This window comes from Panthera onca (assembly GCF_046562875.1).
Source record: "Panthera onca isolate mPanOnc1 chromosome E1 unlocalized genomic scaffold, mPanOnc1 haplotype 2 h2.Chr16_ul_2, whole genome shotgun sequence".
In the NCBI taxonomy this organism is placed as follows: Eukaryota; Metazoa; Chordata; class Mammalia; order Carnivora; family Felidae; genus Panthera; species Panthera onca.
The window spans coordinates 41116-62640 of record NW_027675816.1 but is presented as its reverse complement, the minus strand read 5'-3'; the positions used below and the strand labels follow the sequence as shown (position 1 = coordinate 62640).

At 38.7% G+C, this 21525-nt stretch overlaps 1 protein-coding gene across 2 annotated transcripts in view; it reads left to right on the top strand.

The window, feature by feature from the left end:
• The window catches only part of LOC144614269 (EF-hand calcium-binding domain-containing protein 13-like), a 65010-nt gene that overhangs the window by 3085 nt on the left and 40400 nt on the right, over window positions 1–21525 (top strand). For both annotated transcript variants that reach the window (XM_078437011.2, XM_078437012.2), the window contains exons 2-4: window positions 5711–5820; window positions 10186–10346; window positions 19410–19524. In XM_078437011.2, the coding sequence (XP_078293137.1) occupies window positions 5791–5820; window positions 10186–10346; window positions 19410–19524 (306 nt within the window). In that variant the 5' untranslated portion in view covers window positions 5711–5790. The remainder of the gene's footprint in view (window positions 1–5710; window positions 5821–10185; window positions 10347–19409; window positions 19525–21525) is intronic.

Below are 21525 nucleotides of genomic sequence, written 5' to 3'. Positions count from 1 at the left end.
TCTTTTACATCTTTGGTTAGATTTATTCCTAGGTATTTTATGCTTCTTGGTGCAATTGTGAATGGGATCAGTTTCTTCATTTGTCTTTCTGTTGCTTCATTGTTAGTGTATAAGAATGCAACTGATTTCTGCACATTGATTTTGTATCCTGCAACTTTGCTGAATTCATGTATCAGTTCTAGCAGACTTTTGGTGGAGTCTGTCGGATTTTCCATGTATAATATCATGTCATTTGCAAAAAGCGAAAGCTTGACTTCATCTTTGCCAATTTTGATGCCTTTGATTTCCTTTTGTTGTCTGATTGCTGATGCTAGAACTTCCAGCACTATGTTAAACAACAGCGGTGACAGTGGGCATCCCTGTCGTGTTCCTGATCTCAGGGAAAAAGCTCTCAGTTTTTCCCCGTTGAGGATGATGTTAGCTGTGGGCTTTTCATAAATGGCCTTTATGATCTTTAAGTATGTTCCTTCTATCCCGATTTTCTCAAGGGTTTTTATTAAGAAAGGGTGCTGGATTTTGTCAAAGGCCTTTTCTGCATCGATTGACAGGATCATATGGTTCTTCTCTTTTTTTTTTGTTAATGTGATGTATCACGTTGATCGATTTGCGAATGTTGAACCAGCCCTGCATCCCAGGAATGAATCCCACTTGATCATGGTGAATAATTCTTTTTATATGCTGTTGAATTCGATTTGCTAGTATCTTATTAAGAATTTTTGCATCCATATTCATCAGGGATATTGGCCTGTAGTTCTCTTTTTTTACTGGGTCTCTGTCTGGTTTAGGAATCAAAGTAATACTGGCTTCATAGAATGAGTCTGGAAGTTTTCCTTCCCTTTCTATTTCTTGGAATAGCTTGAGAAGGATAGGTATTATCTCTGCTTTAAATGTCTGGTAGAACTCCCCTGGGAAGCCATCTGGTCCTGGACTCTTATTTGTTGGGAGATTTTTGATAACCGATTCAATTTCTTCGCTGGTTATGGGTCTGTTCAAGCTTTCTATTTCCTCCTGATTGAGTTTTGGAAGAGTGTGGGTGTTTAGGAATTTGTCCATTTCTTCCAGGTTGTCCAATTTGCTGGCATATAATTTTTCATAGTATTCCCTGATAATTGTTTGTATCTCTGAGGGATTGGTTGTAATCATTCCATTTTCATTCATGATTTTATCTATTTGGGTCATCTCCCTTTTCTTTTTGAGAAGCCTGGCTAGAGGTTTGTCAATTTTGTTTATTTTTTCAAAAAACCAACTCTTGGTTTCGTTGATCTGCTCTACAGTTTTTTTAGATTCCATATTGTTTATTTCTGCTCTGATCTTTATGATTTCTCTTCTTCTGCTGGGTTTAGGCTGCCTTTGCTGTTCTGCTTCTATTTCCTTTAGGTGTGCTGTTAGATTTTGTATTTGGGATTTTTCTTGTTTCTTGAGATAGGCCTGGATTGCAATGTATTTTCCTCTCAGGACTGCCTTCGCTGCATCCCAAAGCGTTTGGATTGTTGTATTTTCATTTTCGTTTGTTTCCATATATATTTTAATTTCTTCTCTAATTGCCTGGTTGACCCACTCATTCGTTAGTAGGGTGTTCTTTAACCTCCATGCTTTTGGAGGTTTTCCAGACTTTTTCCTGTGGTTGATTTCAAGCTTCATAGCATTGTGGTCTGAAAGTATGCATGGTATAATTTCAATTCTTGTAAACTTATGAAGGGCTGTTTTGTGACCCAGTATATGATCTATCTTGGAGAATGTTCCATGTGCACTCGAGAAGAAAGTATATTCTGTTGCTTTGGGATGCAGAGTTCTAAATAGATCTGTCAAGTCCATCTGATCCAATGTATCATTCAGGGCCCTTGTTTCTTTATTGACTGTGTGTCTAGATGATCTATCCATTTCTGTAAGTGGGGTGTTAAAGTCCCCTGCAATGACCACATTCTTATCAATAAGGTTGCTTATGTTTATGAGTAATTGTTTTATATATCTGGGGGCTCGGGTATTTGGCGCATAGACATTTATAATAGTTAGCTCTTCCTGGTGGATAGACCCTGTGATTATTATATAATGCCCTTCTTCATCTCTTGTTACAGCCTTTAATTTAAAGTCTAGTTTGTCTGATATAAGTATGGCTACTCCAGCTTTCTTTTGGCTTCCAGGAGCATGATAAATAGTTCTCCATCCCCTCACTCTCAATCTAAAGGTGTCCTCAGATCTAAAATGAGTCTCTTGTAGACAGCAAATAGATGGGTCTTGCTTTTTTATCCATTCTGATACCCTATGTCTTTTAGTTGGCGCATTTAATCCATTTACATTCAGTGTTATTATAGAAAGATACGGGTTTAGAGTCATTGTGATGTCTGTATGTTTTATGCTTGTAGTGATGTCTCTGGTACTTTGTCTCACAGGATCCCCCTTAGGATCTCTTGTAGGGCTGGTTTCGTGGTGACAAATTCCTTCAGTTTTTGTTTGTTTGGGAAGACCTTTATCTCTCCTTCTATTCTAAATGACAGACTTGCTGGATAAAGGATTCTCGGCTGCATATTTTTTCTGTTTAGCACACTGTAGATATCGTGCCAAGCCTTTCTGGCCTGCCAAGTTTCAAAGGAGAGATCAGTCACGAGTCTTATAGGTCTCCCTTTATATGTGAGGGCACGTTTATCCCTTGCTGCTTTCAGAATTTTCTCTTTATCCTTGTATTTTGCCAGTTTCACTATGATATGTCGTGCAGAAGATCGATTCAAGTTACGTCTGAAGGGAGTTCTCTGTGCCTCTTGGACTTCAATGCCTTTTTCCTTCCCCAGTTCAGGGAAGTTCTCAGCTATAATTTGTTCAAGTACCCCTTCAGCACCTTTCCCTCTCTCTTCCTCCTCTGGGATACCAATTATGCGTATATTATTTTTTTTTAGTGTATCACTTAGTTCTCTAATTTTCCCCTCATACTCCTGGATTTTTTAATCTCTCTTTCTTTCAGCTTCCTCTTTCTCCATAACTTTATCTTCTAGTTCACCTATTCTCTCCTCTGCCTCTTCAAGCTGAGCCATCGTGGTTTCCATTTTGTTTTGCATTTCGTTTAAAGCGTTTTTCAACTCCTCGTGACTGTTCCTTAGTCCCTCGATCTTTGTGGCAAGAGATTCTCTGCTGTCCTGTATACTGTTTTCAAGCCCAGCGATTAATTTTATGACTATTATTCTAAATTCACTTTCTGTTATATTATTTAAATCCTTTTTGATCAGTTCATTAGCTGTTGTTATTTCTTGGAGATTCTTCTGAGGGGAATCCTTCCGTTTGGTCATTTTGGAGAGTCCCTTGCGTGGTGAGGACCTGCAGTGCACTTCCCCTGTGCTGTGGTGTATAACTGGAGTTAGTGGGCGGGGCCGCAGTCCGACCCGATGTCTGCCCCCAGCCCACTGCTGGGGCCACAGTCAGACTGGTGTGTGCCTTCTCTTCCTCTCTCCTAGGGGCGGGATTCACTGTGGGGTGGCGTGTCCCGTCTGGGCTACTTGCACACTGCCAGGCTTGTGTTGCTGGGGATCTGGCGTATTAGCTGGGGTGGGTAGGCAAGGTGCACGGGGGGTGGAGGGGCAGGCTTAGCTCGCTTCTCCTTAGGTGATCCACTTCAGGAGGAGCCCTGTGGCAGCGGGAGGGAGTCAGATCCGCTGCCGGAGGTTTGGCTCCGCAGAAGCACAGAGTTGGGTGTTTGCGCGGAGCGAGCAAGTTCCCTGGCAGGAACTGGTTCCCTTTGGGATTTTGGCGGGGGATGGGCGGGGGAGATGGCGCTGGCGCCTTTGTTCCCCGCCAAGCTGAGCTCTGCCGTCCGGGGGCTCAGCAGCTCTCCCTCCCTTTGTCCTCCAGCCTTCCCGCTTTCCGAGCAGAGCTGTTAACTTATGACCTCCCAGACGCTAAGTCGCGCTTGCTGTCGGAACACAGTCTGTCCGGCCCCTCCGCTTTTGCCAGCCAGACTCGGGGGCTCTGCTTGGCCGGCGAGCCGCCCCTCCGCCCCGGCTCCCTCCCGCCAGTCCGTGGAGCGCGCACCGCCTCGCCGCCCTTCCTACCCTCTTCCGTGGGCCTCTCGTCTGCGCTTGACTCCGGAGACTCCCTTCTGCTAATCCTCTGGCGGTTTTCTGGGTTCTTTAGGCAGGTGTAGGTGGAATCTAAGTGATCGGCAGGACGCGCTGTGAGCCCCGCGTCCTCCTACGCCGCCATCTTCTGGAACCTCTCTCCTTCCTTTGTTTTATACATATAGCATTGTGCTTGTTATTGTGAGAAATAATTCAAAGAATGATAAGATACCAATCCATTCTTTCAGTCCATCCATGAATTATAAGTTATAGTTGATATAGGAGATGTATATGTGGCAAATAAAAATACAAGGCAAATGATTAATGCCAGTTGAATAGTGAAGACAGTAACAATGGTGGAGACCATACTATACCAAATAGTTGCTAAGTAAAGATTGAGCTCATGAGAGAAGACCTCGAAGAGATTACATCGAGTGGGTTGCTGGGGAAATCTGCATAGCCACCTAATGTCTTCTGAGATGGCTATTTGTCACAAGGTTTCATTTGATTTTTTTTTTTTTTTTTTTTTTTTTAATTTTTTTTTTTTTTTTCAATGTTTTTTATTTATTTTTGGGACAGAGAGAGACAGAGCATGAACGGGGGAGGGGCAGAGAGAGAGGGAGACACAGAATCGGAAACAGGCTCCAGGCTCCGAGCCATCAGGCCAGAGCCTGACGCGGGGCTCGAACTCACGGACCGCGAGATCGTGACCTGGCTGAAGTCGGACGCTTAACCGACTGCGCCACCCAGGCGCCCCTCATTTGATTTTTAACATGGTTTGAATTCCAGGAATGTTGGACATACCACATTCAGCAGTAATTAGTATAACATTTCAGAAGTAAGTGATTTTAAAGTACTATCTCTGTTAAGAATATTAATACTTGCAGTAAAACTTCATGGTATGCAAATGACCCTGAAAATTGTAACAATGTAATATAACTAGCAATGTAATAAATAGCACATCCACTGTAACTCAGATATAAGTAAAAAAAACCTGTGAAAATGCAAGGAATTTTGAAAATTGGTTGGTATGTGATGTGGAAATCTTTGATTTAAAACAGGCTAAGGCATCTTTTGTTTACAATAGTATTTTTTTGAGAGGCGATGTTATAGGGTGCTGAAGACCATGGCTCTTGAGTTAGGCTGTCTGACTTTAAATTCTGACTCCGCTATTTGTTGGCGGTATAATCTTGGACAACTTGATCTGAGTCTTTATTTTCCTCATCTGTAAAATAAAGATAATGATAATTCCTTAAAAAAATATCTGTAAGGAATAAATGAAATAATTTATGTTAAAGTGTTCATCATAATGTCTAGTATATAGTAAGCATTAAATAACATTGGGAATTGCTGCTATGTTAGTAGTTCTGTTTCTCTGGGTTTATTTGAATAAATAAATATAACTGGATTTCTCTGCCTTTTATGTCATTTGTTTTGGATTTCTCTACTTCTTATACCACAAAAGGTAAAATTAAGGTACAGTGTGATCTCCTGCGAATTACAATCTACTAACTGCTTTTTCTAGTTTTTGTACACATATATGGCTTGGGGAATATCTATTTGGTATTATACTGTGTTACATTACAGGGATAACCAGGTAGGTAAATGTAATTAAGTCTCTTAAGCAGGCATATGATTTTTTTCTTATCTTTTTTTTTTTTTGGCAGGAAATCCTTTTGTGCTCATTCATACTTGTTCATCAAGACCTTTGAGTCCTCAAGGGCCGAATTTATCTCTAAACTGAAAAATGGAAAGTAAAGTACCTTTATTCTGCCAGGTATTTTTTTCAAAAATAGTTTCTAAAGGCTGCTGCTGCTGCTGCTGCTTCTTCTTCTTCTTCTTTAAAAATAGTTTACATTAAAAAATTAGTTTATATTTATCTCACACCCATAATCAGTAAGCAGATTCATAGAGCAATATAATTATAGGATCTTTTAATAACTAAGGTGAGTTTTGAGTTCTTTTAGTGGGCATATAATGAACTTTCATCCCAGCAATATCAAGAGGTCTGTGGTGTATGTTGAGAGTATTTTGCGGGGTAGGGGACTGGGATAATTTTTTAGGAGAATAAAGGATTTAAACCTACATAAATGGTTGTAGGTAACATAATTAATGATGTGGGAGTCTAACCAGAAGGTAATCTAAAAGATACCAAGTGTCTCTAGCCTTCTCCCCTGTGATTCAGGAGATGTTCTTATCCATTGGCCAGTATTGTGTCAAACAAAAAACAAACCCGGACTTAGTAAGGAGAGACTTTATTCAAAAGGATTATTCCAAGGGAGGAAAGGGACTATTTATTTATTTATTTATTTATTTATTTATTTATTTTTAAGGGACTATTTATTGAAATAGGAGAGGGAAGGCTGTGACCATAAGATCTTCAAGGAGCTCAAGGGCTAGGCAAAAATGGCTTTTCTTTCATGGAGAGGAGTCAACAAGGCTAGGAACTGGATTGGGGGAAGTGGGATGAAAGAGTGGCATGATGAGATAAACAGATCAGAGAATATTTTAGGGGCCTGGAGGAACGAGGAAAGCTTAACCACATTTTGGCTAATAATCCTTTTGTTCTAATTAATCAGTGGGGTTAAAACAGTTTAGCAAATCATTTCGTAGAGCAAAGAAAAGGAATTTTGAAGATATTTGGCCTTGTCATAGGTAAACAAGGGTGGCATCTGTGAGTTTTATCTAAAGCTTATGGGGGAAAAGGGTGATTCCTTGCAGCAAGCCATTTTTCAGAACACAAAAGGGTGAAGGGATTCCTTTAATCTTCACTGTTTTCCAGGAGCACAAGGCTCAGGAAAAATTCAACATTGTCAACTGAGAGTCTTAACCTTTTAAATATACGCTTTCAATGGATCTGGTGCTACCATATGACATGTACCTATACTGTAATCCGAAAGAAATTAAAAAAAATTTTTTTTAACGTTTATTGATTTATTTTGAGAGAGAGCACATGTGCACTAGAGAGAACATGAGTGGGAGAGGGGCAGAGAGAAGTAGAGAGAGGATCCCAAGCAGGCTCTGTGCTGTCAGCAGACAGCGTGGTGTGAGGCTGGATCTCACAAACTGTGAGATCATGACCTGAGCTGAAATCAAAAGTTAGGGGCACCTGGGCAGCTCAGTCGGTTAAGCATCCATCTTTGGTTCAGATCATGATCTCATGGTTCTTGGGTTCAAGCCCCACGACGGGCTATGTGCTGACAGCTCAGAGCCTGGAGCCTGCTTTGGATTCTGTGTCTTCCTCTCTCTCTGCCTCTCTCCCACTCATCTGTGTCTCTTTTTCTCTCAAAAATAAATAAACATTAAAAAAATTAAAAACAAAAGTCAGATGTTTAACCAACCGAGCCACTCAGGCGCCCCCCCACCCCTGCAAAAAAAAAAAAAAAAAAAAAATTTCAAGGCTTCTTGCTAAGTACCAAGAAGTGTGATATGTCTATTAACCTGTTCCACTTTTTTATACCTAATACTTAGTTGATTGTATCCTCATGAGCTGATTTGGAAGAGCTGATTCTTAAAAGTTAAAATAATTAACAGCATTAATATATCATACCAGTTTGTCTTCCTTAGACTGTGTAGTTTATACTTCACAGACAGTTCACCTTTAACCACAGAATTTCAGAGATTATTTTCTTCCTTTTCTGTATCATCAAAGTTTCTGTTCACTATTTGACTGCTTCTGTTCATCTGGTCTTTGATAACAGGTTTTTGTGCCTCTCTGTCTTTTTAGATCTTCCTCCTTTTATTTTCCTGGTTTCTGTTTTGAGTCATTTTTCTCAACATCTCTAGGAAACTTTTCATCATTCCTAATAAATATTAGGGCAGCAAATCAGATTGCCTTTTTGAAGCAGGTTGTTAAAGGTGTGCCTCTGTTGTAAGATGAATGTATGCAGACCTTAAAAGTCACTGAAATAGTTCCCTTAATTTACATTTTGTGTAGAAATAGAGATTCTCTAAACTCCCTTAGTGATCTGCTTTATACATGGCCTTTGTAATTTGTTCAGGGGTTAAAAACTAATATACCTTTGATCAGCTAGATGCAGTCCAGTTGTTTTAAGCAAGCAGCCATGTTTTTTTTTTTTTTTTTTAAGTTTCTTTATTTTTGAGAGAGAGAGAGAGAGAAAGTGAGGATGAACAGTGGAGGGGCAGAGAGAGAGAAGGAGAGAGAGAATCCCAAGCAGGCTCTGCACTGTCAGCAAAGAGCCCGATGCAGGGCTCGAACTCATGAACTGTGAGATCATGTCCTAAGCTGAAACCAAGAGCTGGATGCTTAACCCACTGAGCTACCCAGATGACCTGCAAACAGCCGCATTTCAAAAGAGTATATTTCTCACTTCATTCCTCTTTTTCTAAACATGTTCATTGCTCGTAGGCCCTAGTTCTTTTTTGGAGGGGGAGGTGTCTGTTTAGAAGAAATATAGCTGCTTTATTTTTTTTCTCGATAGACTTTTATTTTTTAGAGCAGTTTTAGATTCACAGCAAAGTTGAGTGGGGAGTTCCCATATACTCCCTGCCTCTATACATGTGCAGCCTCCTCCGCTATCAACATCGTACACCACCGTGGTACATTTGTTACAATCAATAAACCTACACGGACATATCTTTATCACCCAAAGTCCATACTTTACATTGGGGTTGATTCAGTATTGTGCACTCTGTGAGTTTGGACAAATGTATAGTGACATGTAGCCATTATTATAGTATATAGAATAGTTTCACTGCCCTACGTATCTTCTGTGCTCTGCTTATTCATTTTCTCCCTCCTCCACTGACTACCGCTGGTCTCTGTAGTCTTCATAGTTTAACCTATTCAGAATGTCATATAGTTGGAATCATATAGTATGTAGCCTTTGCAGATGGGCTTATTTTACTTAGCAATATGTATTTAAGTTTCCTCCATGTCTTTTCATGGCTTGATAGTTCCTTTCTTTTTAGTGCCAGATAGTATTCCATTTTCTAGATGTACCACAGTTCATGTACTGAGTCTACTGCCATTCATCTGCTGAAGGGCACTGTTTTTTTCCCCAAGTTCTGGCAATTCTGAATAAAGCTGTTTTAAACGTCTGTGTGCAGGTTTTTGTGTGGGTATATGTTTTCTACTCCTTTGGTAAATACCAGTAAGGTGTAATTGCTGCAAAATATGGTATAAGTATGTTTAGTACTGTCTTTCAAAGTGGTTGTACCATTTTGCATTCCCACCAGCAATGAATAAGAGTTCCTCTTGCTCCACATCCTTGCCAGCATTTGGTTTTGTCAGTATTTTGGATTTGGCCATTTTAACAGATGTGTAGTGGTATCTTGATGTTTTAATTTGCACTTTCCTATTGACATGATGTTGAGCAAATGATCTTTTCATTTGCTTGTTTGCCATCTGCACGTCTTCTTTGTTAAGATCTTTTGCCCATTTTTAAGTTGGGTTGTGCTTTTTCTTATTGTTAAGAGTTCTTTGTATATATTTTTGAATATACAGAATAACAGTACTTTGAGTAAAGCCCATTATCAGATATGTCTTTTCTAAGTATTTACTCTCAGTCTGTGGCTTGTCTTCTCATCCTCTTGATAGTGGATGTAGAGAAGAGTTTTTATTTCTTTTTAATTATTTTTTTAAATTTTACTTTATATATTTTTAATTTGCATCCAAGTTAGTTAGCATATAGTGCAATAGTGATTTCAGGAGGAGACTCCTTAATGCCCCTTACCCATTTAACCCATCTCCCCTCCCACAACCCCTCCAGTAACCCTCTGTTTGTTCTCCATATTTAAGAGTCTCTTATGTTTCGTCCCCCTCCCTGTTTTTATATTATTTTCACTTCCCTTCCCTTATGTTCATGGAGAAGAGTTTTTAATTTAATGAAGTAAGTTTAAAGATGCCTTAAGAACTAGATTCCACAACCGTTAGCTATGTTCACGAATGCTGGGCATTTTATAGCTACATAATGCACTAAGGATAGTTGGTGACATTTAGAACATGTACCTAATGTGAACTAATGCACTGATAATTAAATCCTTTTCAACAAAATTCTGTCTGGTAGCATCACTTTAGAGAAAATATTTATCTACAATGAATTATTTGACCCAGAAGGTCATACTGAACTTACCTGTGCAAAGAGAACATGGTTGACTGTGGCTCTTGGTTACTCCCCAGGCAGAAGAAAATAGCGATTTATCAGATGAAGGCTGTAATTCTCTTGCAACCAACTTGCCATCGAGACATATTGACAACAAGAAAGACATCAAGTTTTCTCAAATGACACAGAAGACAATTTCACATGAAATTAGGGGTTTGAGGCTAGAGCACAAAAAAAGGTAAGTTAAACTCTGAACTCACTTAATGGAATTATACTGCTGCAAGCTTGAGAGAACCAAAAATGTAGCTCCTGTGTTCTCATAAGGTACTAAGTGTGGAGGATCATGCATATTTGTGGCCTTTCTTTTGGTATAGTTTTAACTCCTAGGTAGCCATTCTTTTCATTTTTTTTCTCATTTCTCTCACAGCTATGTGGAAGCCTATAAGCCACCATGGGCTTCTAGTTACAGCAGAGCAATTATCCATATGCCTGCAAGTTTGTCTTTTTTGACAAAATAATGTATTTAAGTCTACAATGTGAAGATTTAATATATGTTTACATTGTGAAATGATTACCACCTTTTACTCATTTCACATGTTTACCTTATTTACTTACTATGTTGGTGAGAACACTTAGGTTCTACTCTCTTAGCAAATTTCCATTGTGCAATATAGTGTTATCAACTATAGCCATGTTATACATTAGGCCCACAGACCTTATTTATCTTTTAACTGAAAGTTTCTACCCTTTTACCAGCCTCTCCCTTTTCTTATTTCCCCCACCTCCATCCCTGGAAACCACCCTTCTACTCTCTGTTTCTATGAATTTGGCTTTTTTAGAGTCCACATATATATAAGATCGTCCAGTATTTGCCTTTCTATGTCTGACCTGTTTTACTTCACATGATGCCCTCAAGGTCCATCCATGTTGCATGGCTGGGTAGTATTCCTGTGTGTGTGTGTGTGTGTGTGTGTGTGTGTGTGTGTGTGTGTGATGACACATCTTTAGCCATTTATCTGTTGATTGACATTTATATTGTTTCCATACCTTGGCTGTTGTGAATAATGCTGTGATGAATATAGGAGTGCAGATATCTCTTTGAGAGTGTTTTCATTGCCTTCAGATATATAGCCAGAAATGGAATTGCAGGATCATATTGTAGTTATATTTTTAATTTTTTGAGGAAACTCCACATTGTTTTCCATAGTGGCTGCACCAATTTACATTCCCACCAGCAGTGCACAAGTGTTTCCTTTCCTCCACATTCTTGCCAATACTCGTTTCTTGCCTCCTTGAAAACAGCTATTCTAGCAGGTATGAGATGATACGTCATTATGGTTTTGATTTGCATTTCCCTGATGATGAGCGATTGTGAGCCATTTCATATACCTGTCGGCCATTTGTATGTCTTTTTTTGGAAAAATGTCTATTCAAGTCCTTTTAAAATTGGATTATTTATGTTATTGAGTTGTATGAATTCCTTGTATATTTGAATATTGACTCATCAGATATATGGTTTGCAAATATTTTCTCCCATTCTATAGATTCCCTTTTCATTTTGCTGATGGTTTCCTTTGCTGTCCAGAAACTTTTTAGTTTGATGTAGTCCCGCTTGTTAATTTTGCTTTTGTTGCCTTTGCTTTTTGTGTCAAATCCAAAACATTATTGTCCAATGTCGAAGAGCTTACTATGTTCTACAAGTGTTACTATTTCCTTTTCAAAATTGCTTTAGCTCTTTGAGGTCTCTTGTGATTCTATACAAATTTTAGGATTATTTATTCTACTTCTGTGCAAAAAATGCCAGTGGAATTTGGACAGGAATTGCATTTAATATATAAATCACTTTGGGTAGTATAAGACATTTTAAAAATATTGATTCTTCCAGTCCACAAACACAAAACATCCTGCCATTTATTTGTGTCTTCTTCAGTGTTTTTCATTAATGTTTTATGGTTTTCAGTGTACTCATCTTTCACCTCCTTGGTTAAATCTGTTTCTAAGTATTTTGTTTTTTGATGCTATTGTAAATGGGATTGTTTTCTTAATTTATCTTTCTGATAGTTTCTTGTTAGTGTATAGAAATACAACTGATTTTTGTCTATTGATTTTGTAATCTGTTTGACTTGGGTACAAATCAGAGGTTCCCATGACCCCTACTCAGGTTTAATTAATTGCTAGAGCATCTCACAGAACTCAGGGAAACATTTATGTTCAGCAGTTTATTAAAGGACATGACTGAGTATACAGAAGAATAGTCACATGAAGATATTCATTGGGTGAGGTTTGGGAGGGTCCCAAGCACAGGAGCTTCTGTCCCCATGGGGTTGGGATGTGTCACCCTCCTAGTCTGTGGATGTGTTCACCAACCTAGAAGTTCTCCAGAGAGGGGAAGGGGACTGGAAATGGAATTAATAATTGATCCTACCTACATGAATAAGCCTCCATAAAAATCTCAATAGTATAGGCCTATTCAGAGATCTTCCAGGTTGGTAAACACATCCACATACCAGGAGGCTGATGTCCTCCCAAATCCTTGGGGACAGAAGCTCCTGTGCTAAGATCCTGCCAGACATTGCCCTATGTGTCCCTTCATCTGGCTATTCACCTGTATCTTTTATCATATTTTAAAAAATAAACTGGTAAACATATGTAACTATTTTTCTAAGTTCTGTGAGCTCTTCTAGCAAATTAATCAAATCCAAGGAGGGTCTTTTGGGAGCCTCTCATTTATAGGTGATGAGTCCGAAGCACAGGTCACAATCTGGAGTTGTGATTGGCACAAGTGGGGTGGGAGCAGTCTTGTGGGACTGATCCCTTAACCTGTGGAATCTGACAGTATATCCAGGTAGATAGTGTTAGAATTGAGGTAAATTGTAGGACCCAGTTGGTGCCACACCCAGTTGGTGTGGCAGAGAATTGCTTGGTGGTGGGGAAGAATACCTCACACATCTGGTGTCAGAAGTGTTGTGAGTGTGGTAGTCATGGAGGAGTAAAGGAGAAACACAGAAGAAGAATGGGTTTTTCCCTATATTGTGGGGTATCACATTTACCTTTTTGCCTATGTTGAACCATCCTTGAATTCCAGAAGTAAATCCCACTAGATCATGGTCTATGATCCTCTTAATGTACAATTGAAATATTAGCATATTGTACTAATACTGTACAATATTAGTATTGTATTGTACTAATTAGTATTAATATTGTATTGTAATAATATTGTACTAATATAATGTACTATTGAAATATTGCGTTGAGAATTTTTGCATCTATGTTTATCAGGGATATTGGACGGCAGATTTCTTTTCTTGTAGTGTCCTTGTCTGGTTTTGTTACCCGTAGTGTTGGCCTCATAAAACAAGTTTGGAAGTGTTCCCTCCTCTTCAGTTTTTGGGAAGAGTTTGAGAAGGATTGGTGTTAATTCTTAAATGTTTAGTAGAAATCACCAGTGAAGCCATCTTGGACTTTGTTGGGAGGTCTTTGATTACTGATTCAATCTCCTTACTAATAATTGGTCTGTTCACATTTTCTATGTCTTCATGATTCAGTCTTGTATGTTTCTAGAAATTTATAAATTTCTTTTAGGTTATCTAATTTGTTGGCATATAATTGTTCATAGTAATTTCTTATGAGCTTTAGTATTTCTGTTATCAGTTGAATGTCTCCTCTTTATTTCTGATTTTATTTGAGACTTTTCTTTTTTTCTTAGTCTAGTAAGATTTGTCAATTTTGATTATTTTTTCAAAAGACAAACTCTTAGCTTCTTTTATCTTTTCTATTGTCTTTTTAGTCTATATTTCTGAGCTTTGTTATTTCCTTCCTTCTATTAACTTTGGGCTTAGTTCCTTTTTCCCTTCCAGTTCCTTGAGGTATAAAATTAAGTTGTTTATTCGAGATCTTTCTTTTTTCTTTTTTTTAAGTTTTATTTTTTAACGTTTATCCATTTTTGAGACACAGAGACAGAGTGTGAGTGGGGGAGGGGCAGAGAGAGAGGGAGACACAGAATCCAAAGCAGGCTCCAGGCTCTGTGCTATCAGCTGTCATGTGAGATCATGACCTGAGCCGATCGGACTCTCAACCAACTGAGCCACCCAGGTGCCCCTCTTTTTTCTTTATGTAGGTGTTTATCTCTATAAACATTTTTCTTAGAACAGCTTTTGCTGCATCCAATAAGTTTTGGTATACTGTGTTTTCATTTACTTTGTCTCCAGGTATTTTTTATTTCCCTTTTGATTTTCTCTTTGACCAATTGGTTGTTCAGGAACATATTGTTTAATCGCTACATATGTCATTTTTTTCATTTTTTTTCTTGTAATTGATTTCTTGTTTTATACCTTTGTGGTCACAGAAGATGTTTGATATGATTTCAGTCTTCTTAAGATTTTAAAGACTTGTTTGGTGGCCTAACAAATTATCTATCCTGGAGAATGTTGCATGTGTGCTTGAGGAGAATGTATATGCTGCTGCTGTTGGATAGAATGCTCTCTATATGTCTGTTAGGTCCATTTGGTTTCCAGTATAGTTGAAGTTCAATGTTCTCCTTCATTTTTCTCTAGTTAGTCTATCTACTGTTGAAAGTGGGGGTATTTAAGTGTCCCTTACTATTGCTGCATTGCTGTCTATTTCTCCCTTCAGATCTGTTAGTATTTGTTTTGTATGTTTAGATGCTCTAATATTGGATACATAAACACTGCAATTGCTATATCCTCTTGATTAATTCACCCCTTTATCATTATGTAATGATTCTTGTTTGTCTCTTGTTGTAATTTTTGGCTTAAAAACATACATTGAGGGACACATGAGTGGCTCAGTCGGTTGAGCGTCCGACTTTGGCTCAGGTCATGATCTCACAGCTCGTGGGTTTGAGCCCCACATCAGGCTCTGTACTGACAGCTCAGAGCCTGGAGTCTGCTTCGGGTTCTGTGTCTCCCTGTCTTTCTGCCCCTAACCCACTTGCATTCTGTCTCTGTCTCTCTCAAAAATAAATAAACATTAAAAAAAAAACAACATCCATTGATGGGAGCACCTGGGTGGCTCAGTCAGTTAAGCGTCCAACTTCAGCTCAGTTCATGCTCTCACGGTTCGTGAATTGGAGCTCCACATGGGGTTCTGTGCTGACAGCTCAGATTCAGATTCTGTGTCTCCCTCTCTCTCTCTGCCCCTCCCTCAATCATGCTCTGTCTCTCTCTCTCAAAAATAAACATTAAAAAAAAAACACGTATTGAGGGGTGCCTGGGTGGCTCAGTTGGTTAAGTGACTGACGTTCGCTCAGGCCATGATCCCATGGTTCATGGGTTTGAGCCCCGTGTTGTTCTCTGTGCTGACAGCTCAGAGCCTGGAGCCTGCTTTGGATTCAGTGTCTCCCTCTGTCTCTGCCCCTCCCCCGCTCACTCTCTGTGTGTCTCTTTCTCTCAAAAATAAACAAACATTAAAAAAATTAAAAAAGCAAAAAACAAAAAATATTTATTGAAATTTATTTTGTCTAATATGACTATAGCTAGATTTGCCCTCTTTTGGTTTCCATTTTCATGGAATATCTTTTTCCATCCCTTCACTTTCAGTCTATAAGTGTCCTTAAAGCTACAGGGAGTCTCTAGGAGGCAGCAGATATTTGGGTCTTTTTTTTTTTTTTCTTTTAATCTATTCAGCCACTCTGTCTTTTGATTGGAGAATTTAGTCCATTTACATTGAAGGTGATTATTGATAGGTATGGACTTACTGTTGCCATTTTGTTGCTTGTTTTCTGGCTTGGTTGCTTGTTTTCTTTGTTCCTTTCTTCCTCTTACTCTCTCCCTTTGTGATTTGATGATTTTCTCTAGTGATATACTTAAAATTATATTTTTTAACTTTTAAGTAATCTTTACAACCAATGTGGGGCTCAAACTTACAACCTCGAGATCAAGAATCACATGTTCCACTGACTGAGCCAGCCAGGTGCCCTTCTAGTGATATACTTTGATTCCTTTCTTTTTATCTTTTGTATATTTACTGTAGGTTTCTGCTTTGTGGTTACCATAAGGCTTATATAAAACATTGGGGCGCCTGGGTGGCTCAGTCGGTTAAGCGTCCGACTTCGGCTCAGGTCATGATCTCGCGGTCCGTGAGTTTGAGCCCCGCGTCGGGCTCTGTGCTGACAGCTCAGAGCCTGGAGCCTGTTTCAGATTCTGTGTCTCCCTCTCTCTGACACTCACATTCATGCTCTGTCTCTCTCTGTCTCAAAAATAAATAAACGTTAAAAAAAAAAAATTTAAAACATCTTATAAGCCTATTTTAAACTGGTAACAACTTAACTTCAAATGTATACAAAAGTTCAGCATTTTAACACCTCACTCTCATTTTGTTTTTGATGTCACCACTTACATCTTTTTATATTTGTGTATCCATTAACAGATTATTGTTGTTTTTAATACATTTATCTTTTAACCTTTATGTGAGAGTTATATGTGATTTACCTTCCACCATTACAAGATTTCAGTATTCTGAATTTAACTATATGTTTACCTCTACCAGTGAGATTTACACTTTCATTTGTTTTCATGTTACTAATTAGCATCCTTTCATTTTAGCTTGAAGAACTCCCTTTAACATTTCTTTTTTCTTTTTTAATGTTTATTTATTATTTTTGAGAGAGAGAGAGAGACAGTGTGAGCAAGGGAAGGGCAGAGAGAGAGGGAGACACAGAATCTGAAGCAGGCTCCAGGCTCTGAGCTTTGAGCACAGAACCTGACATGGGGCTCGAACTCACGAGCTATGCGATCGTGACCTGAGCTGAAGGTGGACGTTCAACCGACTGAGCCACCTCGGCACCCCCACTTTAACATTTCTTATAAGGTCAGTCTATCTAGTGTGATGAACTCCTTTAGCCTTTTTTTTTTTTTTTGTCATCTGGGAAACTATCTGTCTTTCGGTTCTGTAGGACAGCTTTGGGGGGTAGAGTACTCTTGGTTGGCAAGTTTTTGTTTTTGGTTTTTTTTGCCCCCAGGATTTTAAATATACCATACCACTGCCTTCTGGCCTGCAAGGTTCCTGCTGACAAATCTGGTGATAATCTCATGGAGAATCCCACTATTCCTTTATGTTCAGTGACAAAAGGCAAAATAATTATTTCTAGAACATCGCAATAAAACTTGTCACCTAGGAAGGAATGGGAGATGGTGGAAGTGTTCCTTTACGTTCTTTCATTAGCACTGTATAAACTAGGTTACCTGGGAGACACAATGCCCTAGAAGAATAGGATACAGAACAAATGTTTTCACTTATTCATTATTTATAGTAAGTCATCCCAATTCTGTAAAATGTTTGAGGCAGCTCATAACATAAACACACTTATACTTTAGAAAAATAATAAAGGATTTGAAAAATCATGTAGTAATGTGGAAATCATAATTATTCCAGAAATATGAAGATCTCAATGGAGATATATGGGGAGAGGATGGGTGATATAAAGTAGCAGTAGATTCTAGATTATGACTCACTTGTGTGTTATAAAATCAACTTAGGAGGTCACTAACTGGTATTTTGTTTAAAAAGAAATTTGAATAATATTGAAGACACTAGAGTGTTTTTCACATAATAAGTATTATTTTGTGAAATTACTTCAGTTCTCTCTCTTTGTATATGTGTACTACATCTCAATAGAAATGTATTTTATACTCTGGGTCGTAATCAAAAGAGTTAAAGTCATTCCCTTTGTGAGTGGAGGACTGCAGAGGAGACTAATAATAGGGCAGATTCAGGGGGGCTAAGAGCAAGGTAATGGCACTCTCAGGGCAGGAATTCATGGGATTAGATTTAAAGGGATAGAGAGTCAAAAGGGCAAGGTACCTGCTAAGGAAGGGCAGTGAGGTAGGTGCATGATAAAAATTACCTCTACATCACAATTTTGCTTGGGGCCAAATTCATCTGAAGATGTTATAGATTCAATCCTATCATTGTCCTTTGTATTACTTAAGTAGCCCTTGTATAGCAGGTTACTCTAAAAAGGAGCCACTTCTGCTAAAGAGCTTTTAGTTTTGCTTTTAGTTCCTTTATAAGGAAGAATAAGGTATTTCTTATAAAATACTGAGTTATAGACCAATTGATGGGAGTTCTGAATAGGAACAAGCCTGTGGTTTGCATAGTGACTATCAAATTTATCTACACGTTAAAATCACCTGGCTATCTTTTTTAAGTTTTAATTTGAATTCCAGTTAACATATAGTATAGTACTAGTTTTAGGTGTACAGTTTAGTGGTTCAACACTTAATCTGTTGAAGTTAATCTGATCAAGTCTTTAAAATTCTACAACCATGGTGATATAATTAGCAAAATCCAGACTGGAAAATCTATAGTACAAATTGCCTGGCAATAGTGATAATGAGGATGATAAAAGACTTGGAAAAAGAGCCTATAGATAAAAAAAGAGATCTAAAAGACACATCAATCAACAAACTGTAATGGTGACCTTACTGAATCCTTATGCAGAGTGTTAATAAATTTTGACATTTATGAAACAATTGGAAATTTGAACACTGACCATGTTTGATGATACTAAGAAATTATTGTTAACTTTTAGGGTGTCATAATTGTGTTTTAAATGTGGTTTTTTAAAAGAAAAAACACCTTGGGGCACCTGGGTGGCTTATTAAGCGTCTGACTTCTGCTCAGGTCATGATCTCGCAGTTTGTGAGTTCGAGCCCTGCGTTGGGAGCCTGGGGCCTGCTTCGGATTCTGTTCCTCTCTCTCTCTCTCTCTCTCTCTCTCTGCCCTTCCTCTGCTTGTGCGCTGCCTCTCTCACAAATAAACATTAAATTTTTTTTTTCAAAAATAAAAGAAAAAGCACCTTGTAGAAATTAATATTAAAATTTTCACTCATGAAATAATATGATGTTGGAATTTGCTTCAAAATAATAAGAAACTGGAGTAGGGATATAGCTGAAATAGGATTGCCTATTATTGAAGCTGGGTGATGGGTACATGGGAAGATTGTCACATTATTCTTTTTCACGTCTATTTATTTTTGAGAGACAGAGACAGAGCATGAGTGGGGGAGGGACAGAGAGAGAGGGAGACACAGAATCTGAAGCAGGCTCCAGACCCTGAACTGTCAGCACAGAGCCCAATGCGGGGCTCCAACCCATGAACCATGAGATCATGATCTGAACCAAAGTCACTTAACCGACTGACCCACCCAGTCGCCCCAATCATCACATTAGTCTGTCTACTTTTGTATATGCTTGAAATTTTCTATAGGTAAAAGATGAAAAAAAGAAAAAGTAAGAAAAAAAGCAACTCAGGAATTATTCCAATTTTCTGTGCAATTTAGGTATGAAACATCAATATTCCTCTGTGGAGAAGAGAAATCCTCTGATTTTTCAGGAGAGAAAAAGTTCAGAAGAAAGAAAAGTTTACAAGTACAGTTGCATACTGAAAGAACTGAGGTACATATGATCTGAAAATGTTTTACTTTTGAGCATTGTTTTTAGCTTTCAAACATTCCATCACATTTTAGTCCAAGTATTGAAATGTCACATCAATCAAAATCATTTTTTTTTTTGAGAAGAGAGAGAGAGTGTGAGCAGGGGAAAGGGGCAGAGGGGCAGAGGAAAAGGGAGAGAGAGAATCCTAAGCAGGCTCCACACCCAGCCTGGAGCCTGACGTGGACTTGATCTCATGACCATGAGATCATGACCTTAACTGAAATTTGTGCAGACACTTAACCTACTGAGCCACCTAGGTACCCCTGAAATGTCACAATCTTAAATATTTCTTCTTCTTTCTCTTCCTTCCCCTGTTCCTCCTCTTTTTCTTCCTCCTCCTCCTCCTCCTTCTTCTTTTTTTTTTTTTTTTTTTTTTTTACAAAAAATGTAACAAGGAACCCATTCAGAAGAATATGACATTTTCCCCTTCCTTCTCCATTAGATCTTTATTTTTATTACTATACTCTCTGTTAACACTTCTGCTGTTGTAACAGTGACCCTGAGCATTCCTTGGCTGTGGCAGCATAACTTTAATCTTGGCCCCCATCTTGCTCTATATATGGTCTTCTCCCCTGTGTTTATATCTCAAGTCTCCTTCCATTTTTATAAACACTTCATTGTATATCTCATCTTGAGATCCTTAACTTTGTTCCCTCTCCACAGACCTTTTATCCAAATAAAGTCACATATACAGGTTCCAAGGATTAGGACATGGACCTATCTTTTTGGGGCCACCATTCAGCCTGCTTCATTCACTATATGATGTACTTAGATATACTGTCTATCTCATCTGGGTAATTTCTCCCATCTGCTTTCTCGTTTATCTTTCTCCAGCTGAATATAATCTCTAGTTTAAATTGTCTATTGAGAATTTAATTTCAGTGCTTATATTTTTTACCTCTAGAAACTTTATTTGGTTCTTCTTTTTTTTTAATTAAAAAAAAATTTTTTTTAACGTTTATTTATTTTTGAGACAGAGCGAGACAGAGCATGAACGGGGGAGGGTCAGAGAGAGAGGGAGACACAGAATCTGAAACAGGCTCCAGGCTCTGAGCTGTCAGTCAGCACAGGGCCCGATGCGGGGCTGGAACTCATGGACCGCGAGATCATGACCTGAGCCGAAGTCGGACGTTCAACCAACTGAGCCACCCAGGCGCCCCTGGTTCTTCTTTTTAAAAAGAATTTTTTTTTTAACATTTATTTATTTTTGAGAGACAGAGAGAGACAGAGCATGAGCAGGGGAGAGGCAGAGAGAGAGGGAGACACAGAATCTGAAGCAGGCTCCAGGCTTTGAGCTTTGCGCACAGAGCCTGACGCGGGGCTTGAACTCACAAACCGCCAGATCATGACCCGAGCCGAAGTCAGACGCTCAACCGACTGAGCCACCCTGGAACCCCCATTTGGTTCTTCTTATAATCTGCCTTATGTCGTGTTTTTTGGTCATGTTCTTTAGTTGTTTCAAGACTGATACCTGATAAATATAATATAAAGTCCCTGGTGGATCTAAATCTTCTGTTTATTGCTTTGTCTGCTTCTTACTCATTAACTTATGTCCTTGGGTGCTTTGTACTTTTTGTTTATTTTCTCATATATTGTTGATCTAAATCTGTGGGAATCTCACGTGAGTCTGGATCTAGAGTATTCTCCTCCAAGAGAATTTGAATTCTCTTCTGCACTGCACTTCAGAGATGTGATGAACATGGGACAACTTTAAATGACTTTTTTGGTTTCTATTCTCCTACCCCACATATTTAGTGTAGATTTGAGTTCTGTACTTGTGTGGGTAGATCTATCACTATAACTAATCCAGAGGAGTACTCTTTCTTCTCTCTCTCTCTCTTTTTTTTCCAGCCTGGAGCTGAGACAAAGACAGATTTTACTCTGCATACTTCTGTGCTTCAAAAGGGGCCTAGACTCCATGTAAACAAGGTTCTAGGCTCCACGTAAAATTGAAGACACCTA